This window comes from Salvelinus namaycush, chromosome 30 (genome assembly GCF_016432855.1).
Source record: "Salvelinus namaycush isolate Seneca chromosome 30, SaNama_1.0, whole genome shotgun sequence".
Classification (NCBI taxonomy): Eukaryota; Metazoa; Chordata; class Actinopteri; order Salmoniformes; family Salmonidae; genus Salvelinus; species Salvelinus namaycush.
In genome coordinates, this window is record NC_052336.1 from 17,997,598 (window position 1) to 18,019,193 (window position 21,596).

General features: G+C 45.0%; 1 protein-coding gene across 1 annotated transcript in view; it reads left to right on the top strand.

Moving 5' to 3' along the window:
• LOC120024951 (myotubularin-related protein 13-like) overlaps positions 1 to 21,596 on the top strand; it is a 158,388-nt gene that overhangs the window by 130,705 nt on the left and 6,087 nt on the right. The window contains exons 22-33 of the mRNA XM_038969338.1: positions 3,075 to 3,270; positions 3,480 to 3,607; positions 4,956 to 5,131; positions 5,357 to 5,490; positions 5,590 to 5,791; positions 5,966 to 6,162; positions 11,058 to 11,198; positions 12,142 to 12,225; positions 14,704 to 14,778; positions 15,904 to 16,082; positions 17,803 to 17,979; positions 18,471 to 18,572. Coding sequence (XP_038825266.1) covers positions 3,075 to 3,270; positions 3,480 to 3,607; positions 4,956 to 5,131; positions 5,357 to 5,490; positions 5,590 to 5,791; positions 5,966 to 6,162; positions 11,058 to 11,198; positions 12,142 to 12,225; positions 14,704 to 14,778; positions 15,904 to 16,082; positions 17,803 to 17,979; positions 18,471 to 18,572 — 1,791 coding nt within the window. The remainder of the gene's footprint in view (positions 1 to 3,074; positions 3,271 to 3,479; positions 3,608 to 4,955; positions 5,132 to 5,356; positions 5,491 to 5,589; positions 5,792 to 5,965; positions 6,163 to 11,057; positions 11,199 to 12,141; positions 12,226 to 14,703; positions 14,779 to 15,903; positions 16,083 to 17,802; positions 17,980 to 18,470; positions 18,573 to 21,596) is intronic.

Sequence of the window (21,596 nt, forward strand, 5' to 3'; positions counted from 1 at the left end):
ACCTTCGCCCCAGTCGGAGGTCCTGAGCGATCTGGAGCAGGTTTTCATTAAAGATCTCTCTGTACTCATCTCTCTTTTCATCTTTGCCACGATCCTGTCTAGTCTCCCAGTAAAAGCTGCTGAAAACCATCCCCACTGCATGATGCTGCCACCATCATGCTTCACCGTAGGGATGGTGCCAGGTTTCCTCCAGACGTGCCGCTTGTCATTCAGGCCAAAGAGTTCAATCTTAGTTTCATCAGACCAGAGAATCTTGTTTTTCATGGTCTGAGAGTCTTTAGGTGCCTTTTGGCAAACTCCAAGTGGACTGTCATGTGCATTTTACTGAGGAGTGGCTTCAGTCTGGCCACTCTACCATAAACGCCTGAATGGTGTAGTACTGCAGAGATGGTTGTCCTTCTGAAAGATTCTCGCATCTCCACAGAGGAACTTTAGAGCTCTGTCAGAGTGACCATCTGGTTCTTGGTCACCTCCCTGACCAAGGCCCTTCTCCCCCGATTGCTCAGTTTGGCCGGGCGGTCAGCTCTAGGAAGTCTTGGTGGTTCCAAACTTCTTCCATTTAATGATGGAGGCCACTGTGTTCTTGGGGACCTTCAATGCTGCAGAAATATTTTGGTACCCTTCCCCAGATCTGTGCCTCGACACAATCGAGGCACAGAGGCACAATTCCTTCGACCTCATGACTTGGTTTTTGCTCTGACATACACTGTCAACTGTGGGACCTTATATAGACAGGTGTGTGCCTTTCCAAATCATGTCCAATCAATTGAATTTACCACAGGTGGAATCCAAACAAGTTGTAGAAACATCTCAAGGATGATCAATGGAAAAAGGATGCACCTGAGCTCAATTTCGAGTCTCAATGCATGGGTCTGAATACTTATGGATAAAGGTTTTTCTATTTATTTTTAATACATTTGCAGGAAATTCTAAAAACTCGTTTTCACTTTGTCATTATGGGGTATTGTGTGTAGATTGCTGAGGAAAATGTTTTATATAATCGATTTTAGAATAAGGCTGTTATGTGGAAAAAGTCCAGGGATCTGAATACTTTCTGAAGGCATAGTATATGTACTGAGTTTGTCTGATGTTTTATTCGAACTATTTGATGAAATAAGACACACAAATGACTCAAGAAGGGAGCCTGATGGCCACACTGTGTTAAAATTAAATGACGATGAGTGCCTGGGTGACTGGTGCACGTTGTCTCTCTCTTCCCTGCTGCAGCGAACAGGCACCACAGCAAGTGTTTATCGCCGCTGTCTGTGCTGAAGCTGCAACATAATTACAGCCATTTTGTTTCTTACTTGTTTCTGACTGAAAGGTTCTGTTACCGAAATACCTCGTTTAGGAAAAACATTCCCTATTCCCTAGACCCTTGCTCTCTTTACGTAAAACATGTATGCAGTGCATGCACCTGACCAGTAGGGCCTGACCTATAACCTATCATAATCACAATAATATTTGGTTATAACAAACTCTGAGCACCGTAATACATGTGACAGCAAAACGGATGCGGAGGACGTGAAAAAAGAACCTCGAAACGGGCGAATGGTTACTGGCTGCTCAGGAGGGAAAGGGGAAGTCAGATCTGTGGAAGACAATTGACTTAGTTGAGCAAGTGTTGCGTGAGTATTATGTGTGCCAAACAGTTGCTGCTAGATTACAATATCATTTTTTCTGACCATTTGGAAGAGTGTAAACAACACTAAATACATGGACCAGAGAGTCTGTACAAAGCCTTTATTACAGCAGACTAAAAACAGTTGCATGCATTCATGAATTGTGGTTTGTTGTTTGGGCTAATTATTGAAAGCTTCCTTTGTTAATTTAAAAACGAAAATGCTTGATTGCATTTCAAAGCATGAATGTATCGTATGCTGTGATGGCATGAACGAATGATTGATTGATACAGTAGCCTATACTGTATATTGAAATATAGGCCTAAGTAAGTTACGGTATTAAGACTAAACAGGACGTGCTCTTTTGCCTACAGCTCGATGGTGGTTATACAAGGCTACTATACCAAGACCACTAATGATAACGCCATTACTTATTATTATAATGATGATTATGATAATAATTGTAATAATAACAGTAAGGAGATCAAGAAAAAGGAGGGTATAGGAGCGAGAGCTGCGTGCATATTATGTGTGACAAACAGGTGCTGTTATATTACAATATTATTTTTCTGCCTGTTTGGAACAGTGTAAACAACACTAAATACATTATAAGTAATACCAGTCTGTAATAACCCCCCCAAAAAATGTAAAGCTTAAATTACAGCATAGCAAAGATTAAAAACAGCCGAATCTGTGAAATTGCTTTATCCGACATTTTGCTGTTGCATGAGGCTTGGTCCTCATGGAATCAGTAGGCTATTAAACAAACACTCAAAACAGGCAACAGAAGCAAGACCTGTATTATTTCTGTAGATATATATGGATGATTTATAAAGAGGCACATTTAAGTTGGGTTATTGATTTATAGACCTAATTAAGTTGGTTTCCTCTCTCCTCAATTTTCTTAGGCTAAATTAGGTAGGAGGCAAGGGCTGTTTCCTCGTCTCTGCCGCATCGTTTTCAATCCCAATATGCTGGTTAACTTTGCTATTATGCACATAGCAACATAGGGAAAGGCCACCAATTCTACACTGCACTGAAGATTATTTCAGAACCACGGACAGCGACCGTATCCAATTCGTGAGAATGCGAATTTGTTATAAAATAATATTTTATTTATTATTGTTGCACTAATATGATCATATACAATTTCAGTATCAAATATCTTAGAGTGATAGACGGTGCCATCCCGTATGCTCCGCAATGAATTAGTCCACTGAGACAGGCGCGAATCAGACAGGTGTCTTGTGCACCATGAAGAAAAGAAAATAGCGACTGCTCGACTAAAGAAATCTTGTTCGACCAACAGCCTATCGACCAGACAATCAACCAGTCAACTAAATGGGGTCACGCCTAGTTGACATGCTTAAGTACATGGTGTGTGTGCAGGTATCAGTACATACAGTATGTTCTGATGGTGTGTTTGACATGTGCATCCTCTACCCCACCCAGCCTAAGATCCTGCGCCCAGCGCTGCTCCCTGGTGAAGAGTTTGTGTCGGAGGGTCTTAGAGTGGTCCTGGACCCTGATGGCAGAGAGGAGGCTACGGGGGGGATACTCGGGGGACCGCACATCCTGCCAGCAGAGGGAGCCCTCTTCCTCACCTCCTACCGCATCATCTTCAAGGGCTCCCCACACGACCCACTAGGTAAATCATCCAGCTAGCATCTAATTATATCTGTCCTTCTTGAGGTACCCCATAAGAAGTTGATAGTGCACTTTGGGATTCCCAATGTATATAGGGTATCATTTGAGATGAAGCCTGTTTTGGACTATGTTGTGTGGATGTATGTACATTAGCATAGAAGTGTATGTTGAGGTGTGTGTGTGTGTGTGTGTGTGTGTGTGTGTGTGTAGTGGGGGAGCAGGCAGTGATCAGGAGCTTCCCAGTGTCCACCTTGACCAAGGAGAAGAAGATCAGCATCCAGAACCAACTGCAGCAGAACATGCAGGAGGGACTGCAGCTCCGCTCGGCATCCTTCCAGGTAACACACACACCTACTCCTGATGATGTGGATGATGATGAAGATACATTATTAAAGAGGTGATTATGATGCTATGGGCTTTTCCATTATTGATTTCATAGTGGAGGGATCTGTCTCCGTTCCTTCGTACATTAGTCACACGCAATATCTCAGACAGCACAGGCCGATTTTGACGTAACTTGGGTGAATGATGCGTCTTGCCATAGAGATCCACCATTTACAAAATTACACTGATTGCCCAAGGCGGGAGCTGTAGTAATTCACTGAAATGTGTTGGTTACACATTGCATCATTCATGGGCGACGACATGTTTACTGTTCCCTTGTCTCTCATTAAGTACACAAAGTCCTATTTCTTAGATTTTAACATAGTTTGTCGAAGTATGTGAGTGTTTCCTGTTTTTGCCCTAAGCCATGTGTAAGATTGCAGAACATGTACAACAGATTCACAGAGAATCCAGAATTACTGATCAGTTGTGACATTTGGAGAGATTAAAGGAATGCATATGCTACAGACTCTGCCCTATATCCAGCCTGATATCAATACATTTCTTGGAAGTTATACGAGTAACCTGTTGAGTTTGATTTGAAGAAGAAAAAAAGACAACCGTGCACATGTTTTTGGTCTTTCACAATTCATGTAGTGCTGTAAAATTGTTATGGTTCATTCCTATCTTTTTAGTAACACGGTCAATAAAACAGGCCTTTATGTGGCGAGGGGGTCACTTGGCCTAGTGTGTGTGTGTGTGTGTGTGTGTGTGTGTGTGTGTGTGTGTGTGTGTGTGTGTGTGTGTGTGTGTGTGTGTGTGTGTGTGTGTGTGTGTGTGTGTGTGTGTGTGTGTGTGTGTGTGTGTGTGTGTGTGTGTGTTGCTAAGCCTGGCCAGAGGGCTGTGTCTAAGTCTGGGGTGCATTATCAGGCCTTTATTGAGAGCTGCAGGCTGCTGGGGGTCCACAGGAGAGCAGGGGGGGGGGGCTAGGTCTCCTCCTCAGGCAGGAACTGGTGGGATGTTGGGGGAGGGATGGATGGGGAGAGAAGGGACTACTGGGTCAGGGCGGTCAATGAGAAGCGGACCTCACTCTGGAAAGACAGTCTGTGTGAAATATGTGAACATTCCGTACATTCTGTTTCCGATTTGCAATTATTAGTATTTGCCTCCCTGCAAGAAAAAAGCAACAACATGCGAATAGAAATATGCCAAATTTTTGGGGCTTCACAGATGTGCATATCTGCAGAGACATTTTGATTTATGAATGCATTATTATTTTCCAGCCATTCCATGGAAAGCCATATGTTTAATCTGGAGGCAATGAGCTCACAGGTTCCCTGATGCTTCCTGTGTCCCCTCCAGTTGATCAAGGTGGCGTTTGACGAGGAGGTGAGCTCAGAGATGGTGGAGATCTTCAGGAAACACATCCAGAGGATCCGCTACCCTCAGTCCATCTTCAGCACATTCGCCTTCGCAGCAGGCCAGACCGCTCCCCAACTCATCCTTCCCAAACAGAAGGAGAGGAACACAGGTTTCAGGTCAGTCCCACCTCTGAGTAGCATACAGTGACGCACTCCAGTAAACTTGTCAATGTTCTGTTAAAGTTGTTTCGGAGGGCAAGTCCCATGATGTGTTTGAAAGGTTCCTGTAATATCTCCCACAACAGACACTGCCTGAAAGTGTTGAGTAATCTTCCTTATCTGACGCTGGTATCAGATATGGTAAATGATGTTACGGTCTCCTCTTTTTCCTCCTCCTCACAGGACGCTGTCCAAGACCATTGTGAAAGGAGCTAAGAGAGCTGGGATGATCACCATGGGCCGTCAGAGTCAGACCACGCTGAAGAAGAACGACAGAGGGAGTCGGATGACCTGGCACGAGGATGATGACATCTCAGGTAGGAGCAGACTGATGTTAAACTCCTACAAGAGGAAGAAGAGGAGTGGAGTTTTGACAAGCTAGAGTTTCCTGACCTGCGTGTGTGTGTGTGTTCCAGTGTCAGATGAGGGTGAGCCACCCCCCATCAGCACGTTGAGGGCATCAGAGAAGTCCACCATGGAGCAGCTGGTGGAGCGGGCATGTTTCCGTGACTACCAGCGGCTGGGCCTGGGCACCATCACAGCCAGCTCCTCCCGCTCTAAGACAGGAGAGCAGTTCAGAGTCACTGCAGTCAACAGACTCTACTCCCTCTGTCGCAGGTACACACAACGCACTTTGTCATGTCAGATAAGACGTTGGTGCTCTGAGCAATGTGTGTTGCTCAGAGGTGTATTCAATGTTCACATATTGGTTGTATCAGATCAAACTGCCATCATAGGTGTCCCAGTAGTGGTCTCCATGCTGAATGGGCTGATGGTGTGTGTAACCCATAGTTACCCAGGGCTCCTGGTGGTTCCCCAGTCGGTGCAGGACAGCAGCCTGCAGAAGGTGGCCCGTTGTTACAGACACAACCGCCTGCCAGTGGTGTGTTGGAAACACCCCCGCACCAAAGCTGTGCTGCTGCGATCTGGAGGCTTCCACGGCAAGAGTGTGGTGGGACTCTTTAAGTCCCAGAACCAGTCTTCAACAGGTACAGTACACACACATACATTACCAGTCAAAAGTTTGGACACACATACTCATTTCAGGGTTTTTCTTTATTTTAACTATTTTCTACATTGTAGAATAATAGTGAAGACGTCAAGACTGTTAAATAACACTCCTTGTTAAACATTCATTTATGGAATTTCTTTCCTTCTTATTGTGTTTGAGCCAATCAGTTGTGTTGTGACAAGGTAGGGGTGGTATACAGAAGAAAGCCCTATTTGGTAAAAGACCAAGTCCATATTATGGCAAGAACAGCTCAAATAAGCAAAGAGAAACAACAGTCCATCATTACTTTAAGACATGGAAGTCAGTCAATGTGGAACATTTCAATAACTTTGAAAGTTTCTTCAAGTGCAGTTACAAAAACCATCAAGTGCTATGATGAAACTGGCTCTCATGAGGACCGCCACAGGAAAAGGAAGACCCAGAGTTACCTCTGCTGCAGAGGATAAGCTCATTAGAGTTAACTGCACCTCAGATTGCAGACCAAATAAATGCTTCATAGAGTACAAGTAACAGACACATCTCAACATCAACTGTTCAGAGGAGACTGCGTGAATCAGGTAAAATTACTGCAAAGAAACCACTACTAAAGGACTCCAATAAGAAGAAGAGACTTGCTTGGGCCAAAAAACACGAGCAATGGACATTAGACCAGTGGAAATCTGTCTTTTGGTCTGATGAGTCTGTTTGAGATTTTTGGTTCAATCGCAGTGTCTTTTTGTGACGCAGAGTAGGTGACCGGATAATCTCCACATGTGTGGTTCCCACCGTGAAGCATGGAGGAGAAGGTGTGATGGTGTGGGGGTGCTTTGCTGGTAACACTGTGTGTGATTTATTTAGAATTCATGGCACATTTAACCAGTATGGCTACCACAGCATTCTGCAGCGATACGCCATCCAATCTGGTTTGCGCTTAGTGGGACTATCATTTGTTTTCCAACAGGACAATGACCCAACACACCTCCAGGCTGTGTAAGGGCTATTTGACCAAGAAGGAGAGTGATGGAGTGCTGCATCAGATGACCTGGCCTCCTCAATCACCCGACCTCAACCCAGTTGAGATGGTTTGGGATGAGTTGGGCCGCAGAGTGAAGGAAAAGCAGCCAACAAGTGCTCAGCATATGTGGGCTCTCCTTCAAGACTGTTGGAAAAGCATTCCTCATCAAGCTGGTTGAGAGAATGCCAAGAGTGTGCAAAGCTGTCATCAAGGCAAAGGGTGGCTACTTTGAAGAATCTCAAATATAAACTATATTTTGATATGTTTAACACTTTTTTTGGTTACTACATGATTCCATATGTGTTATTTCATAGTTTTGATGTCTTCACTATTTTATTTATTTTATTTCACCTTTATTTAACCAGGTAGGCTAGTTCTCATTTACAACTGCGACCTGCCCAAGATAAAGCAAAGCAGTGCGAGACAAACAACAACACAGAGTTACACATGGAATAAACAAATATACAGTCAATAATCCAATAGAAAAAGTCTATATACAGTGTGTGCAAATGAGGTAGGATAAGGGAGGTAATGGCAATAAATAGGCCATAGTGGTAATATAGCAATTAAACACTGGAGTGATAGATGTGCAGAAGATGACTGTGCAAGTAGAGATACTGGGGTACAAAGGAGCAAAATAAATAAAATAAATAACAGTATGGGGATGAGGTAGTTGGATGGGCTATTTACAGATGGGTTATGTACAGGTGCAGTGATCTGTGAGTTGCTCTGACAGCTGGTGCTTAAAGCTAGTGAGGGAGATACGAGTCTCCAGCTTCAGTGATTTTTGCTGTTCGTTCCAGTCATTGGCAGTAGAGAACTGGAAGGAAAGGCGGCCAAAGAGGAATTGGCTTTGGGGATGACCAGTGAAATATACCTGCTGGAGCATGTGCTACGGGTGGGTGCTGCTATGGTGACCAGTGAGCTGAGATAAGGCGGGGCTTTACCTAGCAAAGAATTATCGATGACCCGGAGCCAGTGGGTTTGGCGACGAATATGAAGCGAGGGCCAGCTAACGAGAGCATACAGGTCGCAGTGGTGGGTAGTATATGAGGCTTTGGTGACAAAACGGATGGCACTGTGATAGACTGCATCCGATTTGCTGAGTAGAGTGTTGGAGGCTATTTTGTAAAATGACATCGCCAAAGTCGAGGATCAGTAGGATAGTCAGTTTTACGAGGGTATGTTTGGCAGCATGAGTGAAGGATGCTTTGTTGCAAAATAGGAAGCCGATCCAAGATTTAATTTTGGATTGGAGATGCTTAATGTGAGTCTGGAAGGAGAGTTTACAGTCTAACCAGACACCTAGGTATTTGTAGTTGTCCACATATTCTAAGTCAGAACCGTCCAGAGTAGTGATGCTAGACGGGCGGGCAGGTGTGGGCAGCGATCGGTTGACGAGCATGCATTTAGTTTTACTTGCATATAAAGAGCAGTTGGAGGCCACGGAAGGAGAGTTGTATGGCATTGAAGCTTGTCTGGAGGTTGGTTAACACAGTGTCCAAAGAAGGGCTAGAAGAATACAGAATGGTGTCGTCTGCGTAGAGGTGGATCAGAGAATCACCAGCAGCAAGAGGGACATCATTAATGTATACAGAGAAAAGAGTCGGCCCGAGGATTGAACCCTGTGGCAGCCCCATAGAGACTGCCAGAGGTCCAGACAACAGGCCCTCCGATTTGACACACTGAACTCTGTCTGAGAAGTAGTTGGTGAATGAGGCGAGGCAGTCATTTGAGAAAACAAGGCTGTTGAGTCTGCCGATAAGAATGTGGTGATTGACAGAGTCGAAAGCCTTGGCCAGGTCGACGAATACAGCTGCACAGTTTTGTCTCTTGTCGATGGCGGTTATGATATCGTTTAGGACCTTGAGCGTGGCTGAGGTGCACCCATGACCAGCTCGGTAACCAGATTGCATAGCGGAGAAGGTACGGGGGGATTCGAAATTGTCAGTGATCTGTTTGTTAACTTGGATTTCGAAGACCTTAGAAAGGCAGGGTAGAATAGATATAGGTCTGTAGCAGTTTGCGTCTCGAGTGTCTCCCCCTTTGAAGAGGGGGATAACCGCGGCAGCTTTCCAATCTTTGGGGATCTCAGACGATGCGAAAGAGAGGTTGAACAGGCTAGTAATAGGGGTTGCAACAATTTCTGCGGATAATTTTAGAAAGAGAGGGTCCAGATTGTTTAGCCCGGCTGATTAGTAAGGGTCCAGATTTTGCAGCTCTTTCAGAACATCAGCTATCTGGATTTTGGTGAAGGAGAAATGGGGGAGGCTTGGGCAAGTTGCTTTGGGGGGTGCAGGGCTGTTGACCGGGGTAGGGGTAGCCAGGTGGAAGGCATGGCCAGCCGTAGAAAAATGCTTATTGAAATTCTCAATTATCGTGGATTTATTGGTAGTGACAGTGTTCCCTAGCCTCAGTGCAGTGGGCAGCTGGGAGTAGGTGCTCTTATTCTCCATGGACTTTGCGGTGTCCAAGAACTTTTTGGAGATTGTGCTACAGGATGCAAATTTCTGTTTGAAAAAGCTAGCCTAACTGCCTGTGTATATTGGTTCTTAACTTCCCTGAAGAGTTGCATATCGCGGGGGATATTCGATGCTAATGCAGTACGCCATAGGATGTTTTTGTGCTGGTCAAGGGCAGTCAAGTCTGGAGTGAACCAAGGGCTATATCGGTTCCTGGTTCTACATTTTTTGAATGGTGCATGCTTATATAAGATGATGAGGAAAGCACTTTTAAAGAATAGCCAGGAGTCTACTGACGGAATGAGGACAATAGCCAGGACTCTACTGACGGAATGAAGTCAATATCCTTCCAGGATACCCGGGCCAGGTCGATTAGAAAGGCCTGCTCGCAGAAGTCTTCTGGGAGCGTTCGACAGAGATGAGGGGTGGTCGTTTGACCGCAGACCCATTACGGACGCAGGCAATGAGGCAGTGATCGCTAAGATCCTGGTTGAAGACAGCAGAGGTGTATTTGGAGGGCAGGTTGGTTAGGATGATAACTATGAGGGTGCCCGTGTTTACGGATTTGGGGTTGTACCTGGTAGGTTCATTGATAATTTGTGTGAGATTGAGGGCATCAAGCTTAGATTGTAGGATGGCCGGGGTGTTAAGCATGTCCCAGTTTAGGTCACCTAACAGCATGAGCTCTGAAGATAGATGGGGGCAATCAATTCACATATGGTGTCCAGGGCATAGCTGGGGGCAGAAGGTGGTCTATAGTAGCGGCAACGGTGAGAAACTTGTTTCTGGAAAGGTGGATTTTTAAAAGTAAAAGTTGAAATTGTTTGGGCACAGACCTGGATAGTAAGACAGAACTCTGCAGGCTATCTCTGCAGTAGATTGCAACTCCGCCCCCTTTGGCAGTTCTATCTTGTCAGAAAATGTTATAGTTAGGGATGGAAATTTCAGGATTTTTGGTGGTCTTCCTAAGCCAGGATTCAGACATGGCTAGGACATCCGGGTTGGCAGAGTGTGCTAAAGCAGTGAATAAAGAAGTCAACAAATGAGTGCGCCTGGGGAATGGGAGTGGATTTAGGCACCGCAGGGCCTGGATTAACCTCTACATCACCAGAGGAACAGAGGAGGAGTAGGATAAGGGTACGGCTAAAGGCTATAAGAACTGGTTGTCTAGTACGTTCGGAACAGAGAGTAAAAGGAGCAGGTTTCTGGGCACGGTGTAGAAAAACCCTTGAATGAGTAGGTGTGTCCAAATTTTTGACTGGTACTGTACATTACTTTCTTGTAGAAACCTTTTGATACCATTCTCGTAAGGCGTACACCGTACGGAATTTAAAGGACTTGCATTACACAATCATGTTATACAATTTTGACCATTGATGATGAATATGTCTAATGACTGGTGTCCTCTCCCTCTAGCCCCTGCCAACTCTTCAGAGTTGTCCAGTAGTCTGGAGCAGGAGAAGTATCTACAGGCCATCCTCAACTCCATCCCCGTCTACTTCAAACTGAACGGCAGTAACACTCTGTCCAACCGCTCTCTCATCGGCCTCTCACCAGGTATCCCCTGCTCTGTTCTGCTCTGGGCTCTGTTCTGCTCTGGGCTCTGCTCTGGATTCTGTCCTGCTCTAGACTGGTGGTATTTTTCCCCACTCTGTCACTATTGTTTTCATGTGTTTGTTCTCGTTCCTTCAGTTTTATTCTGCTGATTATCTTAGTGAGGTTTCCTCTGGGCCGCTGCCTGTTATTTATGTTGTGTCCGTTGTGTTTGGAAGGAACTGCGGCACAATGTTGTGGTTATGTAAGAGGAACAGGACACCCAGGGGTCACCCTCCATCCATCTCCCCAGACTTCACCCCACCGCCGAGTGCCAGTCCAGAGAGCTGTGTGACCAGCACATACCCTACGCAAAGTCAGCGAGATTCTGTTTCCCATGTAACCACAATAGATCTTTAGTCTCTGGGAACTGGATCAAAACACACCCTGAATCAATGTCAATGGCATCCATCTCCATCTCCCAGCTTTAAGATCTACGTCTGCGGGGATCAAATAGTCTTAAAGGGGGAAATAGGATTCCCAAGGCTTGATAGCTTCAGACTTTCTGATTATGTTCAGATCCGCTAATTGGAACTTAAGCAACGGGACACGATTGCCGAGTGTGAGCCCAAGGCTTAGGCCTAATTTGAAACACAGCAATCAGTATTTTTCCACCTACATGTAGGTAATGCAACTCTCTGTTCGCTCGCCTCATTTAACTCTTAAATAATCCCTGCTTGCGTTAAATCTGGCCTAATCTCCCAGGTCTGTGTCCATTTTGTGAAGTATCTGAGACACACTGTTGGGTAGTTATGTTCTCAGATGCTGTGTCTGACAAATATAGATGGTTAGTCATCCAGGCATGGTTTTCATTCCCTGTCCTCTCTGGGTCTGTGTTACTGTGTGTGTCCTGGTTACAGCTGAATGGTGGTGTTATCCCAGTTTCATGCCTGTGTGTCCTCTTTAGGCAGTGAAAGGAGGACATCTAGAATACCAAAGATGGCTCCTGTCCATTTGGACATGCCCTTCTCCAACAGCTTTGCCAGAGGAGGTGAGTGCTGTACCCACGTGTCACTTCCTCAAAGTCCAGTATATCACACTGCAACCGCAGTTCTGGAGATAAACTGGCCCCTTTTTTGGCCTATGACTCAGCTTTATTTGTCATCTGTATTTGCCATTAATACACATGGTGATGGTCTGTGTGCTACATGATCATTAGGGCAGCAGATGTGCCCCGCTAGTGCACTATGCTAGTAGGTCACAACTTCATATGATCCTATAGGAGATCCTATAGGAGGAGCACATAACTCCAGTGAAATCCACGTGCATTTTCTGACAGTTTACAGTAATGATATGGAGTGGAATGACACGTTAGGCAAATGACTGTGCATGGCCCAGTTCAATACACTGGGCAGTTTCCATTTCAAATATAGCACATGCTGTGGTCTCCGACATCCATCGTTAGTGTAATGTTAACAAGGAGGTTGATCTGTTTATTCATTCATGCTCATTCATCTTTTGATCTCTTAACTCTTATTGAACATGGCCTAATTGTATCTTACCAAATAAATGTGACCTAGTAGTCTGTTATGTTCGGTGAAGATGTGTCCTAGATTGTCTGGAAATTATAAGATGTCTATTATTGGCATGCAGCTGTCTGCATCATGGTTTAAGAGAAGTCTTCTCTGGAAGTTGAAGTGTATTGTTAGTTTAGTTGCCACAGTTCCTGTAATATTTAAACACAAGATTGCTACACCCAAAGGTGACTTTCAAGGTCATTGCCAGCAGCATTAAGTGGAGTTTGATTTGTCCTCTAAATAATCTTCAAATATTTCCAGTAACATGGCTTCTGTGGGATATTCATCATCGTCTCTTCGTTTTGAAGCAACATTGTGGCGAAACCCTGTACGGAACGGAGCCTTCACCGTGCGCTGCCACTTTAAGAGCGCATCAGCAGTAAGGAAGGAGGAAATAAAGACAGCTCTTTCAGCTCTCTGGGAGGGAGCTCTTGGTTGGCAGACAGTTTGATTGTGTGTGCTGTGCTGCAGAAGTCCTTGTTTATTTTCAGCGTGTTTAGTTTATAAAGTGTTTAACTCAATGGTCTACTACAGTGGGGCAAAAAAGTATTTAGTCAGCCACCAATTGTGCAAGTTCTCCCACTTAAAAAGATGAGGCCTGTAATTTTCATCATAGGTACACTTCAACTATGACAGACAAAATGAGAAAAAAAAATCCAGAAAATCACATTGTAGGATTTTTAATGAATTTATTTGCAAATTATGATGGAAAATAAACTTTTGTTATTGACCAAATACTTACCTCAATACTTTGTTATATACCCTTTGTTGGCAATGACAGAGGTCAAATGTTTTCTGTAAGTCTTCACAAGGTTTTCACACACTGTTGCTGGTATTTTGGCCCATTCCTCCATGCAGATCTCCTCTAGAGCAGTGATGTTTTGGGGCTGTTGCTGGGCAACACGGACTTTCAACTCCCTCCAAAGATTTTCTATGGGGTTGAGATCTGGAGACTGGCTAGGCCACTCCAGGACCTTGAAATGCTTCTTACGAAGCCACTCCTTCGTTGCCCGGGCGGTGTGTTTAGGATCATTGTCATGCTGAAAGACCCAGCCACGTTTCATCTTCAATGCCCTTGCTGATGGAAGGAGGTTTTCACTCAAAATCTCACGATACATGGCCCCATTCATTCTTTCCTTTACACGGATCAGTCATCCTGGTCCCTTTGCAGAAAAACAGCCCCAAAGCATGATGTTTCCACCCCCATGCTTCACAGTAGGTTTGGATGCAACTCAGCATTCTTTGTCCTCCAAACACGAGTTGAGTTTTTACCAAAAAAGTTATATTTTGGTTTCATCTGACCATATGACATTCTCACCATAATTTGCAAATAAATTCATTAAAAATCCTACAATGTGATTTTCTGGATTTTTTTCTTCTCATTTTGTCTGTCATAGTTGAAGTGTACCTATGATGAAAATTACAGGCCTCTCATCTTTTTAAGTGGGAGAACTTGCACAATTGGTGGCTGACTAAATACTTTTTTGCCCCACTGTATGTCATGCATGTTAACTCCATTCTGTTCATCTCAAGACTGAATTGCAAATGAATAATTTCCTTTGGTATTCATATCTTTCCACCATCCAACCCTGTTGGTCTCTTAAGTCTGGACCCTAGCTCCCCATTTATTTATTTATTTATTTATTTTTTCACCTTTATTTAACCAGGTAGGCCGTTAAAGTTAAAAAAGTTCTCATTTACAACTGCGACCTGGCCAAGATAAAGCAAAGCAGTGCGACACAAACAACAACACAGAGTTACACATGGAATAAACAAACAATCAGTCAACCCATGTCCTGGTCCCTTGATGTAACCCCCCAGGTAACCTTATGACTGTGTGAGGCACTATGTTGCCCCTACGGTTGGGGGATTGAGTGTGTGCTGGTATGTTATGTCCATCTGATGTTGTGATCTTTCTGTGCCCCCCTCACCCCGCATCCATTACCTACCAGTGCTTGGGTACAGGGATAAGCTATTCACTCACTCAAACCAAAAACCTGCCACTAAGGGGAGAATCCAAAATCAAGGTATAGTGGATATGTCTACTCTCTTCAGACCCCCCCCCCCTCTCTTTCTCCAATCCTCGTCATTAACATCATCTTCTTATTTCCTGGTCATTGATTCTATGTAACCCATACTCATGCCTCTGTAACAGTTAAAAATGTATCCTGCGTCCGGTGTGCTCATCTCTCTTTTGAGTAATAAGGAGTATCTCTGTAGAGATTCCTAGAATCATTCATTGCTTCCTCTTTTGGCGCGCTTGGGCAAGGCTGTGGTTCTTCTCTGCTGGAACATAATCTGACTGTGGTCCACTTCAGGGTAAATGTGGTCCACTTGTCACTGAATGTGATGTCTCAGCAGTTGTGGATGTGGTCAGTCAGCAGTCTTGGCCCAAAGGGAGGTACTGTTGGCCCAGCTCAGTCATGACAGGCAGCTCGGGAAGGAGGCCCCTGTGACTTAACCTCTGCATTGTATGCAATGTGTGTCTAGCCGTCTCAAGCTGAGATAGGATTTAAAATGTAAGTTACCTGTCTATTGGTTGATGGTTTGATTGGTTGAGAGCTCACTCTAAATTGTTGTAATTGATATCCGGCAGTTTAATTGGACGATGTATTCCATGCCAAAGCTGCTTAAACACTACATGTGGTGTCCTTTTCCTTATCTACAGCCTGGCTCAGACAGGGCCCCTGAGGGCAGTAACAGCAGCATAAGCAAAGCAGAGGAAGTATGGTTTATCACAAAAAGGTTCTACCATATACAGCTCTGTATTGTAGGTATCTTGGTGGTCGTAGTTTGTCAAAGAGAAATGAGCATCCTTCAGTTTCTTCCCCTTGGATTAGTGAATGAATAGATCTGTGCCCGTAGATTTGAGTCCAAATTCTATTCTTCAATGTGTCAATATGCTGTAGTCTTTGTCGCGATGTGCCATTCTGTCATTATCATTCCGTTATCTGTTTCCCCGGTATGGTGGTCTCGGCTGTTTGTGCTTAACCAACCCCTCTCTGTGGTCATACATTGTCATGTCAAACATAACGACAGAGGAGCACATGAGTATTGAACCAGGCTAGTTAGCACCTGTGTGTTCCAGCCCTCTACAGGCCTGCGGTGCCAACTCTAACTGTACTTCTCTCTCTCTCTCTGTGTTGTTGCAGGTGTCTGGGCCGGCCTGCGTTCCAGCAGCCGCTTCAGCCAGCACCCGTCTACAGCCGATATTGGTGCCAGGCTGGCAGGGAAGGATTTGGCGCCCCCTGCAGGCAGCGAGAGCCTGCATGCCCAGCTCCTCAAACAGCAGGCTGCCCTCTACATTTTTGGAGAGAAGTCCCACCTCAGGGTAAGACGAGAGCTGGGTCCAAACTTTTATGGGATGATGAGTCCGTAGAGTGTGTGTGTTCAACGTAAAGCTTTGTTGTTATTGGGACCTTCAGTTAAAATTCTCAGTAGGGGTCTGGCTAGACTGTGCCACAGAGTTATGGAGTATTTGTCTATGGGAGGGCTAGTACATTTTTACAGGATACTGTGGAGTGGAATCAGGTCACTCCAGTCTAGAATGTGTAACCACTGTTTTGTTCCAGCAGACTACATTTCCAAACTGATAAGGGGACTCTTGATTGCAATTAATCAAAATGATGGTTTATTATTAATACAGTCCCACATCTCTGATAATATTACTTTTGGACTGTTGTTGGATCGTTCTGCTCGTTTCAGTCACTTGTTCGAGTGGAGCAATGTGTCTGTGTGAATGTGAAATTGATATTATTTTCCTTGGCTAAAAGAGGTTATAAATAAATGTGAGCGAGGTGGAGTCGCCAGCTGTGCGGGTGGCTGTGATTGGCCAGTGGCCACATTGACAGAGACAGTCGTCTCTTAAATGAAACTTCTATTTCATTTCATAACAGAAGCCCTATTTTTACCTCATACAGTACGTCCCAAGTATTTAATATATTCCTTATCTTTGTCTTCTGCTTTAAATTTTTTTTATTTTTGTCAGTCAGTTTTACGTGTCTTTTAATCAGTCTTTCAAATCAAATCAAAGGTTATTTGTCACGTGCGCCGAATACAACAGGTGTAGACCTTACAGTGAAATGCTTACTTACAGGCTCTAACCAATGGTGTGAAGAAGAAAAAAAAGTGTGTGTGTAGATAAGTAAAGAACTAAAACAACAGTAAAAAGACATTTGAAAAAAGAGTAGCAAGGCTGTATACAGACACCTATTAGTCAGACTTATTGTGGTAGTATGTACATGTAGGTATCGTTAAAGTGACTATGCATATATGATAAACAGAGAGTAGCAGTAGCGTAAAAAGAGGGGTTGGCGGGTGATGGGACACAATGCAGATAGCCCGGTTAGCCAATGTGCAGGAGCACTGGTTTGTTGGGCCAATTTAGGTAGTATGTACATGAATGTATAGTTAAAGTGACTATGCATATAAGATAAACAGAGAGTAGCAGCAGTGTAAAAGAGGGGTTGGGGGGGCACACAATGCAAATAGTCCGGGTAACCATTTGGTTACCTGTTCAGGAGTCTTATGGCTTCGGGGTAAAAACTGTTGAGAAGCCTTTTTGTCCTAGACTTGGCACTCCGGTACCGCTTGCCATGCGGTAGTAGAGAGAACAGTCTGACTGGGGTGGCTGGGGTCTGACAATTTTTAGGGCCTTCCTCTGACACCGCCTGGTGTAGAGGTCCTGGATGGTAGGCAGCTTTGCACTAGTGATGTACTGGGCCGTACGCACTACCCCCTGTAGTGCCTTGCGGTCGGAGGCCGAGCAGTTGTCGTACCAGGCAGTGATGCAACCAGTCAGAATGCTCTTGATGTTGCAGCTGTAGAACCTTTTGAGGATCTGAGGACCCATGCCAAATCTTTTTAGTTTCCTGAGGGGGAATAGGCTTTGTCGTGCCCTATTCACGACTGTCTTGGTGTGTTTGGACCAATCTAGTTTGTTGATGTGGACACCAAGGAATTTGAAGTGTTATTTTAATGTCTACGTCTACCTGTGATAGTTGACTCTCGGGGACTGTTAATTTTCAATGACATTTCTCCTCTTTTGTCAGGGCTTCAAACTGGACTCTACTCTGAACTGTGAACTGGTGCCTGTGGACTTTGCTGACACGCGCCAGATCAAAGGTGCCTTTAAGAAGCTGCTGAGGGCCTGTGCTCCGAGCGCTACGTCTTCAGACACACAGGACTCCTTCTTCAAAGCCCTGGAGGACTCTGAGTGGATCCTTCAGGTGAGCTCCCATTAAATACACAAACACACACTCACCAATACACATGCATACACACCCTCCTACGGTTTCCACAACAACTCACTGACCCTCAGTGAGAGATCTGTGAGAACGAGCCAGCGGCGTGCTCTCCATGTTCTTCCTGTGTGACTCTGACCTCATCCTATATTCTCTCCTCATCCAATAAGCTTATTTTCCAAGGGAAATGATAACGATACAAACAGATATGGGAGAACCACCAAATTGTTATCATAGTGACCCACGCAGCCTATGGCCCTGCATTAAATGAAATGTGTCATAAACTACAGAACAATATTATCTGGGAGAGGCACTGCTCAGGTTCCACACCGTCTTCACAGGAACAGCTTAATGGCATGAACTGACTGTGTGTGTGTGTGTGTGTGTGTGTGTGTGTGTGTGTGTGTGTGTGTGTGTGTGTGTGTGTGTGTGTGTGTGTGTGTGTGTGTGTGTGTGTGTGTGTGTGTTCCCTGCAGCTTCACAAGCTCCTGCAGTTGGCCCTGATTCTGGTGGAGCTGCTGGACAGTGGCTCGTCCGTCCTGCTGAGTCTGGAGGATGGCTGGGACATCACCACACAGGTGAGCCTCACGAACACACACACTGTCTCTCCCCCAGCAGGAGTAGTGGAAGAGAGGGACTGGGGATGTAGGAGGGTGGGTAGGAGAGAGAGGGGGACTGGGTGTAGGAGAGGGACTGGGAGGGGAGGGTAGGAGAGAGGGGGAAGAAAAGGAAAAGAGAGACATCTTGACTAAAACTGACAAGTGAAATGTCTACACCAGGGGTGTCAAACATACGGGCCCAGGTCCAATCCAGCCCCACGGGTGGTTTGAGTAAAAAAAATCTATTTAAAAAGTGTGTGTGTGTGTGTATAACTCAGCAAAAAAAGAAACATCCCTTTTTCAGGACCCTGTCTTTCAAAGATAATTCGTAAAAATCCAAATAACTTCACAGATCTTCATTGTAAAGGGTTTAAACACTGTTTCCCATGTTATTAATGAATATGCACCTGTGGAACGGTCGTTAAGACACTAACAGCTTATAGACGGTAGGCAATTAAGGTCAGTTATGAAAACTTAGTACACTAAAGAGGCCTTTCTACTGACTCTGAAAAACACCAAAAGAAAGATGCCCAGGGTCCCTGCTCATCTGCGTGAACGTGCCTTAAGCATGCTGCAAGGAGGGATGAGGACTGCAGATGTGGCCAGGGCAATAAATTGCAATGTCCTTACTGTGAGACACCTAAGACAGCGCTACAGGGAGACAGGACGGACAGCTGATCGTCCTCGCAGTGGCAGACCACGTGTAACAACATCTGCACAGGATCGGTACATCCGAACATTACACCTGCGGGACAGGTACAGGATGGCAACAACAACTGCCCGAGTTACACCAGGAATGCACAATCCCTCCATCAGTGCTCAGACTGTCCACAATAGGCTGAGAGAGGCTGGACTGAGGGCTTGTAGGCCTGTTGTAAGGCAGATCCTCACCAGACATCACCGGCAACAACGTCGCCTATGGGCACAAACCCACCGTCGCTGGACCAGACAGGACTGGCAAAAAGTGCTCTTAGATGATGAGTAGCGGTTTTGTCTCACCAGGGGTGATGGTCGGATTCACGTTTATTGTCGAAGGAATGAGCGTTACACCGAGGCCTGTACTCTGGAGCGGGATCGATTTGAAGGTGGAGGGTCCATCATGGTCTGGGGCGGTGTGTCACAGCATCATCGGACTGAGCTTGTTGTCATTGCAGACAATCTCAACGCTGTGCGTTACAGGGAAGACGTGGTAGGCGACCCCCGGGATGCTGGCCTTCTAGGCAGAGTTCCTCTGTCCAGTGTCTGTGTTCTATTGCCCATCTTAAACTTTTTTTTTTATTGGCCAGTCTGAGATATGGCGTTTTCTTTGCAACTCTGCCTAGAAGGCCAGCATAACGGAGTCGCCTCTTCACTGTTGACATTGAGACTGGTGTTTTGCGGGCACTATTTAATGAAGCTGCCAGTTGAGGACTTGTGAGGCATCTGTTTCTCAAACTAGACACTCTAATGTACTTGTCCTCTTGCTCAGTTGTGCACCGGGGCCTCCCACTCTTTCTCTTCTGGTTAGAGTCAGTTTGCGCTGTTCTGTGAAGAGAGTAGTGCACAGTGTTGTATGGGATCTTCAGTTTCTTGGCAATTTCTCACATGGAATAGCCTTCATTTCTCAAAACAAGAGTAGACTGACGAGTTTCAGAAGAAAGTTCTTTGTTTTTAGCCATTTTGAGCCTGTAATCGAACCCACAAATGCTGATGCTCCAGATACTCAACTAGTCTAAAGAAGGACAGTTTTATTGCTTCTTTAATCAGAACAACAGTTTTCAGCTGTGCTAACATAATTGCAAAATGGTTTTCTAATGATCAATTAGCCTTTTAAAATGATAAACTTGGATTAGCTAACAACGTGACATTGAAACAAAGGAGTGATGGTTGCTGATAATGGGCCTCTGTATGCCTTTGTAATTATTCCATTAAAAAAATCTGCTGTTTCCGGCTACAATAGTCATTTACAGCATTAACTATATCTACACTGTATTTCTGATCAATTTGATGTTATTTTTAAAAAACAAGGACATTTCTAAGTGACCCCAAAGTTTTGAACGGTAGTATATCAATGAAATGAAAGCCAGACAGTCGGGGAGCGTAGGAACTTTTTAAAACGATGGTTATAGAGGCCAATTTTGACTAAATATATCGCGTTTTCCCTCCAGACCTCGTTGAAGACTGTATGCAGCCTCCATGGCATGAGTCCATGAGTTTGACAACCCTGGTCTACGCTTACAGATAATAGGTCATCACATTGTCAGGTCTAACACACAGCTACGCCTTCAGTTTCAGCGACTTATTTCCAAAGTTGTTCTGGCACTAGTCTACCAGACAACCAGGCTAGTATACCATGCTGAAATGTGGTGTAACGATGCTGAGGCTGTAGGGCCCTGTGTCACTATATGCTGATTTCAATCGTGAAAGTGCTTGATTGTGTTTTTTAGGAGAGTAAACACAAGCTTGTTTTTATCCTCATCTCTTCCTGTTCGCTCAGCGTTTTGTCACATTTTTGCACTGTGAGCTCACATTTTCCATGCCGACCTGTTAAGTGAGCGTGTGTTATTGGGGATGGCATTGTGTGTGTGCGCGTGGCCTCCCAATGTGTACTGGGCCCGTAAAGCCCATGGCTGCAGCGTAAAAGCACTGGTGTAGCCTCGCTTCCCATGCCTGGCACGTGTCAGGCCCAGAACATCTTGCTCATCACGGTGGGCCCTGATCAGCCTTGCTCCAGGAAATGGGCTCCATATGCCTTGGCTCTTCATCTCCTGACCAACTCATAGACAGACACCCAGCAGAGGAGAAGCAGATCCCTGTGTTTCTCGCTCTCCCCTCTTTCCTTTCTAATAGCCCCCTCTTCAGTGATGGTGCTATGGTCATTTAGGAGCTCAGGTCTGTACTGGGGAGGACTGCTGGGCTGTGATGAAGAGGACTTTTCACCAACTCCAGAAAGCCTGCAAAGCCTGCTCTGTTTTTTGGAGGGTACAGTGGTGCTCTAGAGAGGGAGTGCAATCTGTTTCCCTC